The sequence below is a fragment of the Choloepus didactylus genome, chromosome 4, assembly GCF_015220235.1.
Source record: "Choloepus didactylus isolate mChoDid1 chromosome 4, mChoDid1.pri, whole genome shotgun sequence".
Lineage (NCBI taxonomy): Eukaryota > Metazoa > Chordata > Mammalia > Pilosa > Megalonychidae > Choloepus > Choloepus didactylus.
In genome coordinates, this window is record NC_051310.1 from 148,239,435 (window position 1) to 148,259,062 (window position 19,628).

The 19,628-nt window shown below is 37.9% G+C and overlaps 2 protein-coding genes across 28 annotated transcripts in view; both read left to right on the forward strand.

The window, feature by feature from the left end:
• RYR3 (ryanodine receptor 3) overlaps window positions 1-19,628 on the forward strand; it is a 514,330-nt gene that overhangs the window by 224,434 nt on the left and 270,268 nt on the right. For all 27 annotated transcript variants that reach the window (XR_005216490.1, XM_037834372.1, XM_037834393.1 and 24 more), the window contains one exon: window positions 8,208-8,381. Coding sequence is in view for 26 of the 27 variants with exons in the window: in XM_037834372.1 (XP_037690300.1) it covers window positions 8,208-8,381 (174 nt within the window). In the remaining variant the exon portion in view is untranslated. The remainder of the gene's footprint in view (window positions 1-8,207; window positions 8,382-19,628) is intronic.
• On the forward strand, window positions 9,057-10,446 carry LOC119532204 (U6 snRNA-associated Sm-like protein LSm6). Its single transcript, XM_037834403.1, has one exon. The coding sequence runs from the start codon at window positions 9,523-9,525 to the stop codon at window positions 9,718-9,720; it is 198 nt and encodes a 65-aa protein (XP_037690331.1). The 5' UTR covers window positions 9,057-9,522; the 3' UTR covers window positions 9,721-10,446.

Below are 19,628 nucleotides of genomic sequence, written 5' to 3' on the forward strand. Positions count from 1 at the left end.
GAGTGTGGTCTTGAAGCCATCCAGACCTGGCCTTCCATTCCGTCTACTCTCTTTGAGACCTTGGACAAAATCCTTGATCTTGTACCTCATTTGACTCTTGTCATAAAAGATTCCTTAAGAACTGACCTGCCTGCCTTTCCACCATATCTATTGTACTTATTCATGTAGTATCTTGTGCTCCAGCATACTAAATGTTTATTGGTCTTTGTACATGCCACTTTTATTCTCACCACCAAACCCATGCCTAGAATGCCTTCTCTTTGCCTCTCCTCCATAGACTTCCACTAATGAACTCCTTATACTTCCAGATAAATTTCAGTTGTACCATACAGGATATGGTGGCTTGGAGCTGTGTCTTCCAGGAAAATATGTTCTTAAGCTTAATCCCTTCCTGTGTGTCTGAACCCTTGTAAATAGGACCTTTTGGTGCGGTTACTTCAGTTAAGGTGTGACCCAGTGGAATCAGGATGGGTCTTAATCCTATTACTGAGGACCTTATAGTGAAGGCCACAGGGACCAGCCAGGAGATGGAAGTCATCAGAACCTGGGAGAGAAAGGAGAAGCCAACAGAGGCCACCAGGTGCATTTGCATGTGACAGAAAAGCCAAGGACCAAGGATTGCTGGCAGCCAGCCCCAAAATGCCACAGTTTTCTGGGAGAAAGCAGCTTCTTGATGGCGCCTTGATTTTGGAATTCTAGCCTCAAAACTGGGAGCCAGTAAGTTCCCATTGTTTAAGCCAACCCTTTTCATGGTACTTGATTTAGCAACCAGGAAACTAACACACAGGAGGAAATACCTCAGGTCAGTGCTCCAATAGGCTCCCTTTCACACTTGTGATGCAGCTGTCACTCACTAAACCAGGAGCCCCTGCACAGGAAGGACCACACGCATCCCCTTTCTTTGAACCCCACCACCTCCCATAGTGTATAGCATGGAGTGAATTTGAAAATTTCTTGTTGAAGGGATACATGAATGTGGTCATATATTAAAATAGAGTGAAATCCGTTTCATTTTAATCCTCTCTGGTGGTTTGGAGCTGTAGGTACCCCCAGAAAAACGTGTTCTTAAACTTAATCCATTCCTGTGGGTGTGAACCCAGGACAGTGGGAATATAGTCTACCTGCCCGTTATCCTATAAGATAAACTATGCTTATTTTTTTCTGTTAACCTGAAAGATATAATTGGGGTCAAAGCTCTCCCCAACCTCTTTCAGATTATGTTAAACTCTGACTCTGTCCAAATGGGTTCATTTCCGTTTTCAAATTTTAAGCAATCATATTTTCAATTTATATATTGTATTTCTTAATGATATTGTGACCAAGAATTTTACCAGCATTAATTTTTCAGTGTTTGTTGTTTAAAATAATGTAATCATTATTACATTATTACATAAATGATACATATTGTTACACTACTCTAAACTAGATTTGATACATCAGTGTTTATTTCATTGTGTTAAAAGTATATACTTGTAAATGAAATAGCTGCAAACCTGAAAAAAAAAAGTGATGAAGTCGATTCAACTAAAGTGTGGTCTACCTCCATCAGGATGGATCTAATAAGTCCTTTATAAGCAGAATGAAATTCATACAGATGGAGAGAAAGCCACAGAGGGGGCAGCCAGAAGCTGAACTCAGTGAACCCAGAAGAGAAGGGAAATACCAGGAGACGCTGCCACGTGCCTTGCCATGTGGCAAGCTAAGGACCAAGATTCACCAGCAGCCAACCCCATAATGCCACCTTCTTTGGGAAGAAAGCTTCACCTTGATGACATCTTGATTTGAGCTTTCTTTTAGCTTCAAAACTGTGAGCTAATAATTCCCATTGTTTAAGCTGACCCATTGCTTTAGTATTTTGCTTGAGCAGCCTAGGAACTGAAACACCCCATCAGCTTCATTCGAGTATTCTATCATCATTGTGTAATCATTCTGCTATCATAATATCATCCTTGTAAACATTAACAAGAGATTCATTTTATTTTGTACTTCTAAGTCCAATTTCTATGAACTTGATTTCACATAATTTTTCTATGGTTTGGACATTGCAAGGTCATTCCCCAAGGATTGTCAGATGATGTGATTTAATATTTGTTCTGGCATGGCAGTGCTGTCTATTTAGAAGTCATGTCTCAATGTCACTTCACAAGACTGGATTCCATTCAGGAAAGGGTGAATTAACAATGTTAAAGCAAGTCTTACTACATGTAGCAATTTAGTTTATAGCTATTTTTAATGACTATACAATAAGTTTTGAATGTTTGAGATAGAATCTCAAATTCCCTTTCTTTACAGAAAGGGTTAAATGAGAAGGACTGGGATTCCTCGATGTATGAAAACATTAAGTTCAACTTAGTAAACACTTGTCAGAAATCTGTGTGCTAAGCTCGGTGTTCTTGGCCCAACATGACTTCTTTCTGGCCTTTCAGAAATCGCCAGCTCCTCGCTCTGCTGTGTGTGGAAAGTATCCCTGTTGTCTGGAATCCTCCCCCCACAGCCTCTCCTCCAGCAGCCCTAAACAAGACGGCAGCCAGGCTCACGGCACATCAACACCTGTGGAAACACTGGCACTGAAGTAGAGCCATTTGTGCCAGCCCTTTCCTTGCTATGCCCATTTCCTTACCAAGTTATCAGTTGGGAAAAGAGGAGGAGTGGAGCAAGCGAACGAAGGGGAAAGGAGAAAGAATGTACATTAAGGTTAAACATGTGGAGACAACACTTCTTCTATCTTATATTCTTATAAGTTTCATCTTATATAAATCTATGAAGTATTTTAAAGCTTAAATTAATGTGCTTTCCCATGTCTATATTGTCAAACGTGGACAAAATAGGCGATCTAGGCACACCACGGCTTTGAAGCTGAACAGCAAAGTTTGACGTTGGGCTCTGGCTTTGAATCCCGGCTCTGTCATTTGCTCTTCAGTCATGACGTCCCTTTTTGTAAATATGGAGATGAAGAAATGTGTCTTGAAGGATTACTGTGAGGATTAAATTAGACCAGGAAAGTAATCTGAGTTTTTCTTATCTGTAAAATGGTGGTAGTATTGCCTACCTCAAGGCAACTGTGTGAGGGTTAAACGAGAAGGACTGGGAAAAGAGCCCACCCAGCACAGCAACTTCTGCTTAAGAAATGTGTCTTCCTTATCAAAGTAGTTGAAAAAGCTGCCCCCAGCAGGCCATAAACTCTGGACGGCCTCCCTTCCCTTCCTACCCAGCAGGGGTCTTGCAGCCAGCCTCAATGTTGTGTATGTGTGTGTGTGTGTGTGTTTTAAGGAATACTAAGATGTTTCATTCTAGATCAGAAATTGATGAGGGAACTATATGGGTATAGAAATTAACCCAAAGATAGTTTCTTGAGAGATACCTAGTAAGTACTAACCAGGACTTCCTTGCTGGTTCACCCCAGCATTTGTGAATGGGCCTCATCTTCTCACATCTGCCTTCCCTCTGAAACGTTTTCTGGGTGCTTACAGTCTATGTTGGGAAGGTATTTTCTTGTCCCCTGTGGACACAGACAGACGTTCAATTATGTTAAATAACCACAAGTTTCACTGTATTCAATTAATCTGAATTAGGGCCTACTTGGTATCATGCTATATACTAATGCCACAGCCTACAATTTACCTGTCTCTGGTCTTGCTTCTTTTCAATCCATCATTTAAACAGCTGCCAGAATGATTATTCTAAGATGCATCCCTCTGTCACCCCCCTGCTTAAAATTCTCAGTGGTTTTCCATTACCTACACTAGCTTTTCCCCAAAGGCATTCCAAAAATATTTCCATGAAAAGAAAAAAAAAAGGGCTGTGTTAAACAGAGTTCAACAGGTTTTTTTTGCTTGCTTGCCTTTTACTATAGGACTCATAAGAGCTTATACTCTCCTAATGTCCACTCTGACTCTTAGATGAAGTCCCCTTTCTCACAGAAAGTCTGCTAACATTGTGAGTTTGAGAAACATGAATTTACAGGATCAAGTTAAAATTCCTTAAATCTGATGTTTAAGTCCCTTCCTAGACTTCTACTACTCGGCTTGCCGTGCTCTGCTCTTCTTACCAGAATGCCATTTCCTCCCGTACTCCCCTTCTCTCCTCTCTTTACCAGCTGAGCTCAAACCAGATGTTAATCTGGTATAAAACTGTCCCCACCTCCCAGGCCGAGTGAGTTGATCTCCCTTCCAAACTCCAATTGCACCTTGAATATAGACCATATCACATTATTGTTAGTAGGTATGACTTCTAAAATTTATCTGAACCAAGAGCTATTTTTCCTATAAAGTAATAAGGATAAGTTTTCAAGTTCATTTAGAAAGTAGCCTTTAAACAACTAAAATATTGATTCAATTAATTACTTAACTGTGGTAATGGTAATAGTAATAATTCAACTAGTTATGTTCAAATAACAGATGGGCTTTGAAATTACCTGATTTTTGAATGCTGTTGCATTGCTTACTGTGAAGCTTTGATCAAATTGCTCAATCTCTGTAAGCCTCAGAGAATGGCAGGGCCATTGAAAGGTTTACAGAAAATGTTTGTAAAGTGTAATGTATAATACTTGTCACTTTGTAGGTCCTTGGTAAATTCCCTTCCTTGGGTTACCATTATAGTGTTCTTAGCACAATACTTGGCTCAAACTAGGTACTGGATAAATGCTGGTTTCAGTTCTATTCCCTGTCCTTCTGAAAACATTAAACCCATCTGGAGAGGAGGAACTTGATCATCTGAGCCATATGCTAACATGAATATTATGATGTAGTCATGAGCATTTCCTTGGTAAGCTTTCAATGGAAGCAGGAAATGATTATTACTACCCTTCAACACATATTAGGCCAAATAACCTGTTCCTTCTTAGTATCAACTCATCATCTAACACAGGCAAGTTTGATACCCACAGATGAGTTAAAACAAAAGAATATTGTTTGCATCCTATTTTAAGCAAAGCACTATATATGACCCAAAGAAAAATCCCAGTCTTGCCCTTGGAGAGTTTTCAGTGTAGAAGAGAGCATAAAGTGTGCTGAAAGAGGCTTCATATGGCAGAAGATGGTAAAGGACCTTGAGAGAGGTGAAGCAAAGTGATGTGAGAAAAGAAGATGCTAACCTGTTCCCCAGCTGTAGATAGGGAGGATCAGTGAATGAGATATAAGGATGTAGAGATGAAGTAGGGGAATTCCAAGCAGAAAGTGAAATATCAGCAAAGACCCAGAGGAAAAGAACATTTGATATACCAGCACGTATCAAATGTTCATAAGAGCTTTAGAAATGAGAATTGGATTCCATAGGAACTGGGGAGTTATTGAAAGGAAGTTACTGATTTATCCCTATCTTTTAGGAATGTTCCATTTCTAGCAGTAGGATAAGTGCCTCTGGGGCCATATTCAAGTGAAAACAGAGAGGGGAACATCAGTTCATGCTCAGGTTAGAAGAAAATCATCATCCTGCTGTCCACCAAATCAGGCTCCTCTACCGCTGACTTCTTTCATTTCTTTACTGATTTATTGCTGTTGTCATTATTTAGGTTTGGGTTGGGTTGTTTTTGTTTCTGTTGTTGTTGTTTGGGCTGGGGTGGTTTTACTTCTGCTGCAGTTTTTGTGGTTGCTGCTATTCGTCTTTTAAATTAGGAGTGGCCACTGCACTGATTGGCATAGAATTTCAGAAGGTGATGCTGTTTTGTAAAAGTAGAGGCACAAAGAGACACTTCATTTTGTTGAGACTAATGATCGATTTATTTCAGTGATTCTAGAATACCAGATCCTAATATTTATTTTCATTGGTAAAGCCATGTTTAAATAAGCGAACAGTGAGAAAAAGGAAGTGACCGTACTCACTGATAGTTTGGGAGCATGCATTATTTTAACCAATGGTTCTTAGCGCTCAGTGTAATTATTCATATTTACAATTATACATATTACTTTTATTTCACTGTATTGACTGTTTAAGAACAGGCTAGAGATGGAAATTATGGCATCTTTTAAGTCTATTACTGGACTCAGTCTACAGATCTGTGGATATTTCTGAGATGAAAGTCTAGTATCCATTATTTTATAGAATAAATGCATTCTTGACCAATTGCCTATGAAGAAAATCCTAATATATAAAATTCTGTTTTCCTGTTGGCTTTGTTATAAAATCAGAAATGTCACTGTGTAAATGTTCAATGTAAATTTCTCAATGTTTCAATGCAGATTTTTTAAAGTGTTCAAAATAATTCTCTAAATAAGTGCAAAATAACTAATTTTGCTTTTATCAAGTTTTGAGGGAAAAGAAGTAAAAACCAAAATGAAAAAAATACATTTGAAAGAAAAAAAAGTGTTATATCTATTGATTTACCTTAATATATGTTTATTAAGTAAGTACTATGTGCTAGATTCTCTGTAATAGGGATCCAAAATTAATTGAAATCAGGCCCTTGCCCTTGATTCTTTCATAGTCTAGTAAAAAGAAAGTGTCATATGAGCAGGCACATTTATATTCTAATGTGCTAAGTGCTCAGTACAGGAATGACACTGTCCTAGTTTGCTAATGCTGCGGAATGCAAAACGCCAGAGATGGATTGGCTTTTATACAAAGGAGGTTTATTTGGCTACACAGTTACAGTCTTAAGGCCATAAAGTGTCCAAGCTAACACATCAGTAATCGAGTACCTTCACTGGAGGATGGCCAATGGCGTCCAGAAAACCTCTGTTAGCTGGGAAGGCACATGGCTGGCGTCTGCTCCAAAGTTCTGGTTTCAAAATGGCTTTCTCCCGGGATAGTCCTCTCTAGCAAGCTTGCTCCTCTTAAAAACGTCACTCATAGCTGCACTCCCTTTCCTCCCCGAGTCAGCTCATTTATATATCTCCACTGATCAAGGCCCACCCTGAATGGGCGGGGCCACACCTCCATGGGAACATCTCATGAGAGTCATCTCCCACAGCTGGGTGGAGCACATTCCAAGCAAATCCAACCAGCACCAAAACGTCTGCCCCACAAGACTACAAAGACAATGGCATTTGGGGGACATAATACATTCAAACCAGCACAGACACTGTGCTGGGGAAATACAGCAGAAAGACTAAAGTAGAGACGGTACCTCTGAGGAGGGCTTTGAAAAGTAAGAGCTTAGAATATTGGGAAAGAGCATAGACTCTGGAGTTAAAAGTAGTAGGTTTAAATCCCGCTCTCTCACCACTTGTTGAGTGATCGTGAACAAATTAACTTACTTCTCTGCCTTCACTTGCTCATCTGTAAAGCTGAGATACTATTTTTAGCTACACAGATTGTTAAGAAAAGTCAATCCATGTGAAGAACTTAGAACACTGCCTTGCACCTGGCAGTGGCTCAGTCCATATGAGCTGTTCCATCGTCACCAATGGGAGGAATGTATTGCAAGCAGAGGGAATAGCATGCTATGTTTTTATTCTGTAAAAAAATTCAAAATGCCGCCTAGCTAATGGCTTTTATAAATGAGAAATTTAACACAAGATGTATAAAAGTAATGGAAATAGCATAGAATTGTTTAAAATAGAGCCGCAGAGGCCCTGGTTGATGAATAATGGGCAGAATTACCATGCATCAGGGGTCTACTTCATGACAAACTGACAGGAACTTCAGGCTGTCCCCAAGTGGATACTGATACACAGTAACTTTTTCTTTTCTGTATTGAAGAATGAAGCCCATTTACTGCAACACACAATTGAGGCGGTCCAAAGAGACTAATATGCAAATGATTGCATTAGACTTAAAGCACAGTAGCCCCTGCTTCCTCAAACAGTCTGCTGATTTCCACAAGAGATATTTATATGATGTTAACAGATACATTTAAACCACTGACACAGAAGATTTAAGTTGTAATACCATTAAAATTATGGAAGATAGTACTGGCTAAAAATAAATAAATAGGCTAATTAAGTGTTAATTAATAAGGCATCCAGGTCAGAATGAGGAAAGGAACATATAATGGAGGATTACATAAAATCAGAACAGAAGAGAGAATCTACCAGTTACCTCCTTTTCCCATAGATTTAAATGATAACCTAAGTAGCCCATTGATTTTTACAAATAACTACAGATAAGGGAAGCAAGCCTTTTCAAAAGCCTAGCTTACACAGGTACATCATGATTTTTTTTTTGGTTTTCATTCCCTGGCTTAAAAATTCTGCATAAGTGATTTGTTTTATGTGTCAAGTTTCTGTTTACTCAGACATGCTTATGTTTGTTTCTTTTTTGTGAAATAGGAAATCAAGGAGAAATTGGATTCAAGTCACAAGCGAGATATAGAAGGCATGGGGGTTCCAGAAATCAAGTATGGAGATTCCATCTGCTTTGTCCAGCATATAGCCAGTGGCTTGTGGGTGACCTACAAAGCACAAGATGCCAAAACATCACGCCTTGGACCTCTGAAAAGAAAGGTAAGAAGTCAGAATTGTTTTGCACTGAGTTGGAAGCGAAACAGAAGTGATTCTGAGAATCAAGGGGACATGAAGTGCTTATTACTATTCTGAAGAGTTATTCTGTGGCGATTTGTGCACAGTTCCTCTGGTACATCAACCCAATGTGGTTACTTGCCCCTGTATTCAGTGCAAAACACAGTTGAATACTTGGCAAATCTGTAAGGTTGGGGGGAAATTCGTACAATGTACTCTAAAATCTGATCTAAATGACTGAGTGAATATGCTGTTTTAGGATTATCCACATCATTGCTCTCTTCACTTAGGTAAATAATTGAGTTATTGTGCAATTTTCATGATAGAAAGCCTAAGAGAGTCACTATGGAGAAACTACACATTGCATAATAACAAGTTCATAGGCACGAACATGCAGAAAGATGAGATCTTGTGGAATGATGCTGTATCCACAGAGAATTTATCAAAATTTGAGTGGTCCATCCTAGCCTGCTACATCAGGAAACTGGCCTAGATACTTGCATTGCCTTTTTATCAGCAAGTCAATTATTTCTTTTGAATAGGAACCAGAAAATAGAAAGCAAGAATTTGATGCATTTTTTTGAAAAAACTTTACAAAGTAAGGGTTCAGGTAATCAAGGAGACCCAGAATAAGGTTCTGGGAGACACTGTATACTGTAGTTCAGGTACATCAGCACAATGTGGTGGTGATGAAAAGTTTCCCAGAATGCTGGTTATTGAAGAAAGGATGTTGGTAACAATCTGTAAGGTAATATCTTTCTTCTGTGTAAAGCAAAACTTACCCAGAATATCCAGAAGAGGGGAAATAAAATTATTGAGAGGATAGAAAATAGAATAAATGGCCACCCAGAGTAAATATATGAACCAAACCCTTCCTCTGAAAACAACTATAAAGGCTGGATAAAATACAAAAAACAAGCAAACAGGGTTTCAGCTCTCACCGCGATTGTCGGTGGAGGCAGGGCTTGTGCAGCACCTGGAGTGGGGGTTCTAGATCCCAGCCGCGAGGTGAAGATGAGGAACCTGGGGCCATGAGAGGTGAAATTATGTTATCCAAGTCACACAGCTAATTAAGTAGCAGAACTGGGATTAGAACTCAGGTTTCCTGCCTCCCAAGATTGTTAGAATGAACCTACAGAAGCAAACACCCAGTGACTTCTTAAAGCAAATTATAGGAAGGCCAGTTGTGGTAAAATTAAATTCTGGCGTGGATTATCAAGGGGTCCTGGCTTGCCTGGATGGCTACATGAATATAGCCCTGGAGCAGATGGAAGAATATGTAAATGGACAACTGAAGAATAAGTATGGGGATGCATTTATCTGAGGAAACAATGTGCTGTACCTAAATACACAGAAGAGAAGGATGTGAAGACACCAGAGAAGCAATACTTTTCATACTTGGATTTATTTTGTATGAAATGTGTTTTTAAAAGATTTTTTTAGCTCTTTTGTTACCTAACTTGTTCTGTTTTCATAATGGTGACTTTTTTCACTGATGTGGGGGTAAGATAAATGTATACAGTTGTTGGATTTAATTGTAAAGAGTTCTTTCACATTTAAGTTTCAGTGATTTTCTTTGACCTCTATGCCAGTGTAAAGAAGGCAAAAAGAATTTTCAAAAGATAGAAAGTCTTTTTTCCTACAAGATTCTTTAACTTAAATTTGCTTTGCTTTATTTGGCTGATTAAAATGATACATCTAATGGACTTATAATTAAAACTTTTCAGAGGTGTACAACAACAAAAAAACAAAACAACAACAAAAAAAACGAGCAGTCTGAATGTATCAGTAACCAAGGCAGCCAGGTTATAAGCGCTAAAGACGCCAAACAGAAGAGAAGTGCATTGAAGTGAAATCCACCATTTTCTCTGCTTTCTCCCTTAATACATTTCTGATTTGTAGCAGCTGGGATCAGGGTCTTGTAGTGTAGACAGGAGAGATGGATTAGAGATAGGGTCAGCCAGGATTGCTGGGATTTGAGGGACCAGGATTCCAGAGTAGAGGGAACTATAGAAACGTGAGCCTGAAATTCTTCCTACAGTTGGGCATGGATGAAGTGTGAAGCCAAGATAGCAATCAGAAAGGAGCGAGCTCTGCGATGCTGAATTAAAAGCAGAGATTTTGACAGTATGGCAGTACTAGGAAGACAAAGGTAGGGGTTCAGGGTCCTCAAAGTTGGAATAGCCCTGAAAAGCACAGTAGGCTTTCAGTTATATCCCAGAAGAACTACAGCCCAGGAGTAAAGGTTACACCCTGGAGAAATATGGGCAAACAAAATAGATACCAGAAATCCATCCTCCACCCTATCAGTCTCTCAGTAAAGCATTAAATCCTCTATAGAGTGTGATTGTATCATCTAGAGCCTCCACAATTGTCATACACAGCATTTGTTTTCAATAGATTAAGAAATAACTAGGCTTTTTGAGAAACAGGAACAAATGACCAAAGCCAAGAAAATAAAACTATAGAAAAAGATGCCCCAGTGATCCGTATATTGTCATTATTTGATAAGTTCTTTAAAATTAACTATGAGTAATCTCATCAGGAATAATGGAAGAAAAGAAGGAGAATTTCACAAGAGAAACAATTTATTTTTTAAAAAAGAACAAAATAGAAATTCTAGTATTGAAAAATAAAATAAATGACTTAAGCATTCAATTGATGTGCTTATTAGAGGATTAGACACAACAGAGAAGAGAATTAGTAAAATGGAATATAGGTCAATTGAAAATGTCCAGATTGAAGTTCAGAGAGGAGAGGAAAGATGAAAAATATAGCAAAGACCATAATAGATGAACAAGACATGGTGAAAAGTCTAAAATATTTGTGACTGGAGTGGAAGAGAGAAAGCAGAAGCAATATTTGATGAAATAAAAAATTGTCCAAACTGATGAAAGATATCAAGCAACAAACTTAAGAAGCTATACCTTTCTCAAACAGAATTAATCAGAAGAACACCATACCCACCCCATGGCGTAGTAAAACCGATGAAAACTAAAGAGAGGGGGGAAAAAAACTTGAAAAAAGCCTAAGGGGAAGGAGAGCATTACCTTCAAAATAACAACAGTAAATGTGACAGTCACTTTTTCAACAGGAGTGGTGGAAGCCTGAAGACATTAGAATAATGTCTTGAAAGTTCTGAAAGGAAATAACTTCCAACCTAAATTCTATATTAGAAAAAATATTATTCAAAAATTGAGGCAACACAAAGTTGTTTTAAGACAAAGACTGAACTTGTGCTAGCAGACCTGAACCCAAAGAAATACTGGAGGCAGAGGGAAAATGGTTCCAGATGGAACATGCTAATACAGGAGGGAATGAAGAGCACCAGAAGGGATAAATATTTGGTTAAATGTAAAGGAATAGTGGCTCTTTCAAACATTAATAACAGTATTTCTAGGGTTTAAAACATATTTAGAATTTAAAATTCATGACAAAAATAGCACAAAAGGTGGAAGCAAAGTAAATAGAATTGAAATATTTTAAGGTCCTTGCATTATCAGGTAAGTGGAAAAATATTAATATGTTATGTTGTAGTAAGCAGAGGAGGCATATTAAAATCTCTAGAATACCCAATCAAAATTATGAAGCAAAGTGTAACTAAATAGAAGGGAAATTGTATAATATAAAATATTGATTAATCCAAAAGAAGGAATTATGTAACAAAGAACAGATAGGACAAATAGAAAACAGATAGTAGGGTGGTAGGTATAAACCCAGTTATATTAGAAATTACATTAAATATAAATGCATTAAACATTTCTAATTAAAAGACTAATATTTTCAGATTAGATAAAAATAAAAAACAGAAACAATACCCAACAGTATGCCCTGACAAGAAACACACTTTACATATAAGTATACATGGAGGTTAAAAGGATAAGAAATGGAAAAAATAAACTTGTTCATGCACTAACCTGAGGAAAGTTGGTAGAGCTATGTTAATATCAAATAAGGTAAGAAATATTACTAGAATTAAGGGGGATAATTCTTAATGATGAAAGAAGCAATTCAACAGCATGATATAACAATTCCAGATTTTTATGCACCTAATAGCAGGGCCTCAAAAATATATTTTAGAAAGACAATAAAACAAAATGAAGAAAGAGGTAAATTGGCAGTCTTATTTTGAAAATAACACAATTCTTACAGAAACTGACAGAAAAAAAATAGGCATAAGAGTATAGAAAATCTGAACAACATAATAAAAATTCACCTAATCAACATATTTAGAACATGACACATGGTACATGCACAAAACATATTGTTTTCAAGTGTACATGGATCAGTTACCAAAATAGAAATGTTTCAACAAATTTCAAATCACAGAGATGATAGAGTGTATTTTCTGACTACAGTGTAATTAAACTACAAATACATAACAAAGATAACTAGAAAACATTCAAATGTGTAGAAATTAAGTTCACTTTTCAATAACTCATGGATTAAAGAGGAAATTAGAACTATTTTGAACTGAATGATAATGAAAATACAATACCATCAAAGCTTGTGGAATGCAGCTAAAATACTCAAGGGAAATTTATAGCTTTAAATGCACATGTTTAGGCTTATGGCCTTAGAAGGAGATATGTAGCCTTACATGCATGTATTAGAAAAGAAAAAAAGCCACCAAGCAATTATTTAGGAAGCTAGAAAAAAAAGCAAATAGATAAATCACAGAAATAAATGAAATAAAATGGATTAAAAATATGTAAGAGAAAATCATGTCAGCAGTTGGATCTTTGATAAAACTAACAAAATTTATAAACTTAGCAAGATTGATGAAATAAAAAGATAGAGAACATAAAGTACCATTGTCAGGGAAGAAAAAGGGACTATCATTACACATCTTAAAAAATATCAGAAATATAGTAAGAGGATATTGTAAATAAATTCTTAACTATAAGTTTAACAATTGAGATGAAATGGTCAAACTTATTAGGGAAAAACTGATCAAAACTAACATAAGGAGAATAGAACATGTAGTCTTATATATAATAAAGAAATCCAATCTGCAACTAAAAACTTTCCTGTAAAGAAAACTATAGACCCAAAAGGAATTAAGAAAGAAATAACACCAATCTTACCCAAACTTTTCTGGAAGATAGAGAAAAAGAAAAATTTTCTAACATTTTATGAGGTAAACATAACCTTGATATCATAACCTGAGAAGGACATTGTAAGAAAAAAAAATTATAGGCCAGTCTCTCTCATAAGCATAGATGCACAATTCTAAACTAGACATTAGAAAATTAAAATTAAATTTAGGTAATAGGTAGAAAGAATAATGTGTTGGAATCAGGTACTCCTTCCCCCAGGAAAGCAAGGTTGGGTTAACATTCAAAAATCAATATTGTTCACCACATTAAAAGTAATGTGTAGGGAGGCGGGGCAAGATGGAAGACTGGTGAGCTGTATGTTTTAGTTACTCCTCCAGGAAAGTAGGTAGAAAGCCAGGAACTGCGTGGACTGGACGCCACAGAGCAATCTCTCTTTGGGCATACTTCATACAACACTCATGAAAATGTCGAACTGCTGAGATCAGCGAAATCTGTAAGTTTTGGCGGCCAGGGGACCCGCGCCCCTCCCTGCCAGGCTCAGTCCCATGGGAGGAGGGGCTGTCAGCTCCGGGAAGGAGAAGGGAGAACTGCAGTGGCTGCTCTTATCGGAAACTCATTCTACTGATCCAGACTCCAACCATAGATAGACAGAGACCAGACACCAGAGAATCTGTGAGCAGCCAGCCCAGCAGAGAGGAGACAGGCATAGAAAAAAAAAAAAACACGAAAAACTCCAAAATAAAAGCAGAGGAGTTTTAGAGTTCTGGTGAACACAGAAAGGGGAAGGGCGGAGCTCAGGCCCTAAGGCGCATATGCAAATCCCGAAGAAAAGCCGATCTCTCTGCCCTGTGGACCTTTCCTTAATGGCCCTGGTTGCTTTGTCTCTTAGCATTTCAATAACCCATTAGATCTCTGAGGAGGACCCTTTTTATTTATTTATTTATTTTTTTAATCCTTTTTTCTTTTTCTAAAACAATTACTCTAAGAAGCCCAATACAGAAAGCTTCAAAGACTTTCAATTTGGGCACGTCAAGTCAAGAGCAGAACTAAGAGAGCTCTGAGACAAAAGGCAATAATTCAGTGGCTGAGAAAATTCACTAAACACCACAACTTCCCAAGAAAACGGGGGTGTCTGCTCACAGCCACCATCCTGGTGGACAGGAAACACTCCTGCCCATCACCAGCCCCATAGCCCAGAGCTGCCCCAGACAACCCAGTGTGACGGAAGTGCTTCAAATAACAGGCACACACCACAAAACTGGGCGTGGACATTAGCCTTCCCTGCAACCTCAGCTGATTGTCCCAGAGTTGGGAAGGTGGAGCAGTGTGAATTAACAAAGCCCCATTCAGCCATCATTTGAGCTGACTGGGAGCCTCCCTACACAGCCCAGCAGCCCAGAACTGCCCTGAGGGGACGGCACTCACCTGTGACATAGCACAGTCATCCCTCAACAGAGGACCCGGGGTGCACGGCCTGGAAGAGGGGCCCACTTGCAAGTCTCAGGAGCCATACGCCAATACCAAGGACTTGTGGGTCAGTGGCAGAGACAAACTGTGGCAGGACTGAACTGAAGGATTAGACTATTGCACCAGCTTTAAAACTCTAGGATCACCAGGGAGATTTGATTGTTAGGGCCACCCCCCCTCCCCGACTGCCCAGAAACACACCCCACATACAGGGCAGGCAACACCAACTACACACGCAAGCTTGGTACACCAATTGGGCCCCACAAGACTCACTCCCCCACTCACCAAAAAGGCTAAGCAGGGGAGAACTGGCTTGTGGAGAACAGGTGGCTCGTGGACGCCACCTGCTGGTTAGTTAGAGAAAGTGTACTCCACGAAGCTGTAGATCTGATAAATTAGAGATAAGGACTTCAATAGGTCTACAAACCCTAAAAGAACCCTATCAAGTTCAGCAAATGCCACGAGGCCAAAAACAACAGAAAATTATAAAGCATATAAAAAAACCAGACGATATGGATAACCCAAGCCCAAGCACCCAAATCAAAAGACCAGAAGAGACACAGCACCTAGAGCAGCTACTCAAAGAACTAAAGATGAACAATGAGACCATAGTACGGGATATGAAGGAAATCAAGAAGACTCTAGAAGAGCATAAAGAAGACATTGCAAGACTAAATAAAAAAATGGATGATCTTATGGAAATTAAAGAAACTGTTGATCAAATTAAAAAGATTCTGGACACTCATAGTACAAGACTAGAGGAAGTTGAACAACGAATCAGTGACCTGGAAGATGAAAGAATGGAAAATGAAAGCATAAAAGAAAGAATGGGGAAAAAAATTGAAAAAATCGAAATGCACCTCAGGGATATGATAGATAATATGAAACATCCAAATATAAGACTCATTGGTGTCCCAGAAGGGGAAGAAAAGGGTAAAGGTCTAGGAAGAGTATTCAAAGAAATTGTTGGGGAAAACTTCCCAAATCTTCTAAACAACATAAATACACAAATCATAAATGCTCAGCGAACTCCAAATAGAATAAATCCAAATAAACCCACTCCAAGACATATACTGATCACACTGTCAAACACAGAAGAGAAGGAGCAAGTTCTGAAAGCAGCAAGAGAAAAGCAATTCACCACATACAAAGGAAACAGCATAAGACTAAGTAGTGACTAGTCAGCAGCCACCATGGAGGCGAGAAGGCAGTGGCACGATATATTTAAAATTCTGAGTGAGAAAAATTTCCAGCCAAAAATACTTTATCCAGCAAAGCTCTCCTTCAAATTTGAGGGAGAGCTTAAATTTTTCACAGACAAACAAATGCTGAGAGAATTTGCTAACAAGAGACCTGCCCTACTGGAGATATTAAAGGGAGCCCTCCAGACAGAGAAACAAAGAAAGGACAGAGAGACTTGGAGAAAGGTTCAGTACTAAAGAGATTCGGTATGGGTACAATAAAGGATATTAATAGAGAGAGGGGAAAAATATGGCAAACATAAACCAAAGGATAAGATGGCTGATTCAAGAAATGCCTTCACGGTTATAACGTTGAATGTAAATGGATTAAACTCCCCAATTAAAAGATATAGATTCACAGAATGGATCAAAAAAAATGAACCATCAATATGTTGCATACAAGAGACTCATCTTAGACATAGGGACACAAAGAAACTGAAAGTGAAAGGATGGAAAAAAATATTTCATGCATGCTACAGCCAAAAGAAAGCAGGTGTAGCAATATTAATCTCAGATAAAATAGACTTCAAATGCAGGGATGTTTTGAGAGACGAAGGCCACTACATACTAATAAAAGGGGCAATTCAGCAAGAAGAAATAACAATCGTAAATGTCTATGCACCCAATCAAGGTGCCACAAAATACATGAGAGAAACACTGGAAAAACTAAGGAAGCAATTGATGTTTCCACAATAATTGTGGGAGACTTCAACACATCACTCTCTCCTATAGATAGATCAACCAGACAGAAGACCAATAAGGAAATTGAAAACCTAAACAATCTGATAAATGAATTAGATTTAACAGACATCTACAGGACATTACATCCCAAATCACCAGGATACACATACTTTTCTAGTGCTCTTGGAACTTTCTCCAGAATAGATCATATGCTGGGACATAAAACAAGCCTCAATAAATTTAAAAAGATTGAAATTATTCAAAGCACATTCTCTGACCACAATGGAATACAATTAGAAGTCAATAACCATCAGAGACTTAGAAAATTCACAAATACCTGGAGGTTAAACAACACACTCCTAAACAATCAGTGGGTTAAAGAAGAAATAGCAAGAGAAATTGCTAAATATATAGAGACGAATGAAAATGAGAACACAACATACCAAAACCTATGGGATGCAGCAAAAGCAGTGCTAAGGGGGAAATTTATAGCACTAAACGCATATATTAAAAAGGAAGAAAGAGCCAAAATCAAAGAACTAATGGATCAACTGAAGAAGCTAGAAAATGAACAGCAAACCAATCCTAAACCAAGTAGAAGAAAAGAAATAACAAGGATTAAAGCAGAAATAAATGACATAGAGAACAAAAAAACAATAGAGAGGATAAATATCACCAAAAGTTGGTTCTTTGAGAAGATCAACAAGATTGACAAGCCCCTAGCTAGACTGACAAAATCAAAAAGAGAGAAGACCCATATAAACAAAATAATGAATGAAAAAGGTGACATAACTGCAGATCCTGAAGAAATTAAAAAAATTATAAGAGGATATTATGAACAACTGTATGGCAATAAACTGGACAATGTAGAAGAAATGGACAATTTCCTGGAAACATATGAACAACGTAGACTGACCAGAGAAGAAATAGAAGAACTCAACCAACCCATCACAAGCAAAGAGATCCAATCAGTCATCAAAAATCTTCCCACAAATAAATGCCCAGGGCCAGATGGCTTCACAGGGGAATTCTACCAAACTTTCCAGAAAGAACTGACACCAATCTTACTCAAACTCTTTCAAAACATTGAAGAAAATGGAACACTACCTAACTCATTTTATGAAGCTAACATCAATCTAATACCAAAACCAGGCAAAGGTGCTACAAAAAAGGAAAACTACTGGCCAATCTCCCTAATGAATATAGATGCAAAAATCCTCAACAAAATACTTGCAAATCGAATCCAAAGACACATTAAAAAAATCATACACCATGACCAAGTGGGGTTCATTCCAGGCATGCAAGGATGGTTCAACATAAGAAAAACAATCAATGTATTACAACACATTAAAAACTCGAAAGGGAAAAATCAATTGATCATCTCAATAGATGCTGAAAAAGCATTTGACAAAATCCAACATCCGTTTTTGATAAAACACTTCAAAAGGTAGGAATTGAAGGAAACTTCCTCAACATGATAAAGAGCATATATGAAAAACCCACAGCCAGCATAGTACTCAATGGTGAGAGACTGAAAGCCTTCCCTCTAAGATCAGGAACAAGACAAGGATGCCCACTGTCACCACTGTTATTCAACATTGTGCTGGAAGTGCTAGCCAGGGCAATCCGGCAAGACAAAGAAATAAAAGGCATCCAAATTGGAAAAGAAGAAGTAAAACTGTCATTGTTTGCAGATGATATGATCTTATATCTAGAAAACCCTGAGAAATCAACGATACACCTACTAGAGCTAATAAATTTAGCAAAGTAGCGGGATACAAGGTTAATGCACATAAGTCAGTAATGTTTCTATATGCTAGAAATGAACAAACTGAAGAGACACTCAAGAAAAAGATACCATTTTCAAGAGCAACTAAAAAAATCAAGTACCTAGGAATAAACTTAACCAAAGATGTAAAAGACCTATACAAAGAAAACTACATAACTCTACTAAAAGAAATAGAAGTGGACCTTAAAAGATGGAAAAATATTCCATGTTCATGGATAGGAAGGCTAAATGTCATTAAGATGTCAATTCTACCCAAACTCATCTACAGATTCAATGCAATCCCAATCAAAATTCCAACAACCTACTTTGCAGACTTGGAAAAGCTAGTTATCAAATTTATTTGGAAAGGGAAGATGCCTCGAATTGCTAAAGACACTCTAAAAAAGAAAAACGAAGTGGGAGGACTTACACTCCCTGACTTTGAAGCTTATTATAAAGCCACAGTTGCCAAAACAGCATGGTACTGGCACAAAGATAGACATATAGATCAATGGAATAGAATTGAGAATTCAGAGATAGACCCTCAGATCTATGGCCGACTGATCTTTGATAAGGCCCCCAAAGTCACTGAACTGAGCCATAATGGTCTTTTCAACAAATGGGGCTGGGAGAGTTGGATATCCATATCCAAAAGAATGAAAGAGGACCCCCTACCTCACCCCCTACACAAAAATTAACTCAAAATGGACCAAAGATCTCAATATAAAAGAAAGTACCATAAAACTCCTAGAAGATAATGTAGGAAAACATCTTCAAGACCTTGTATTAGGCGGCCACTTCCTAGACTTTACACCAAAAGCACAAGCAACAAAAGAGAAAATAGATAAATGGGAACTCCTCAAGCTTAGAAGTTTCTGCACCTCAAAGGAATTTCTCAAAAAGGTAAAGAGGCAGCCAACTCAATGGGAAAAAATTTTTGGAAACCATGTATCTGACAAAAGACTGATATCTTGCATATACAAAGAAATCCTACAACTCAATGACAATAGTACAG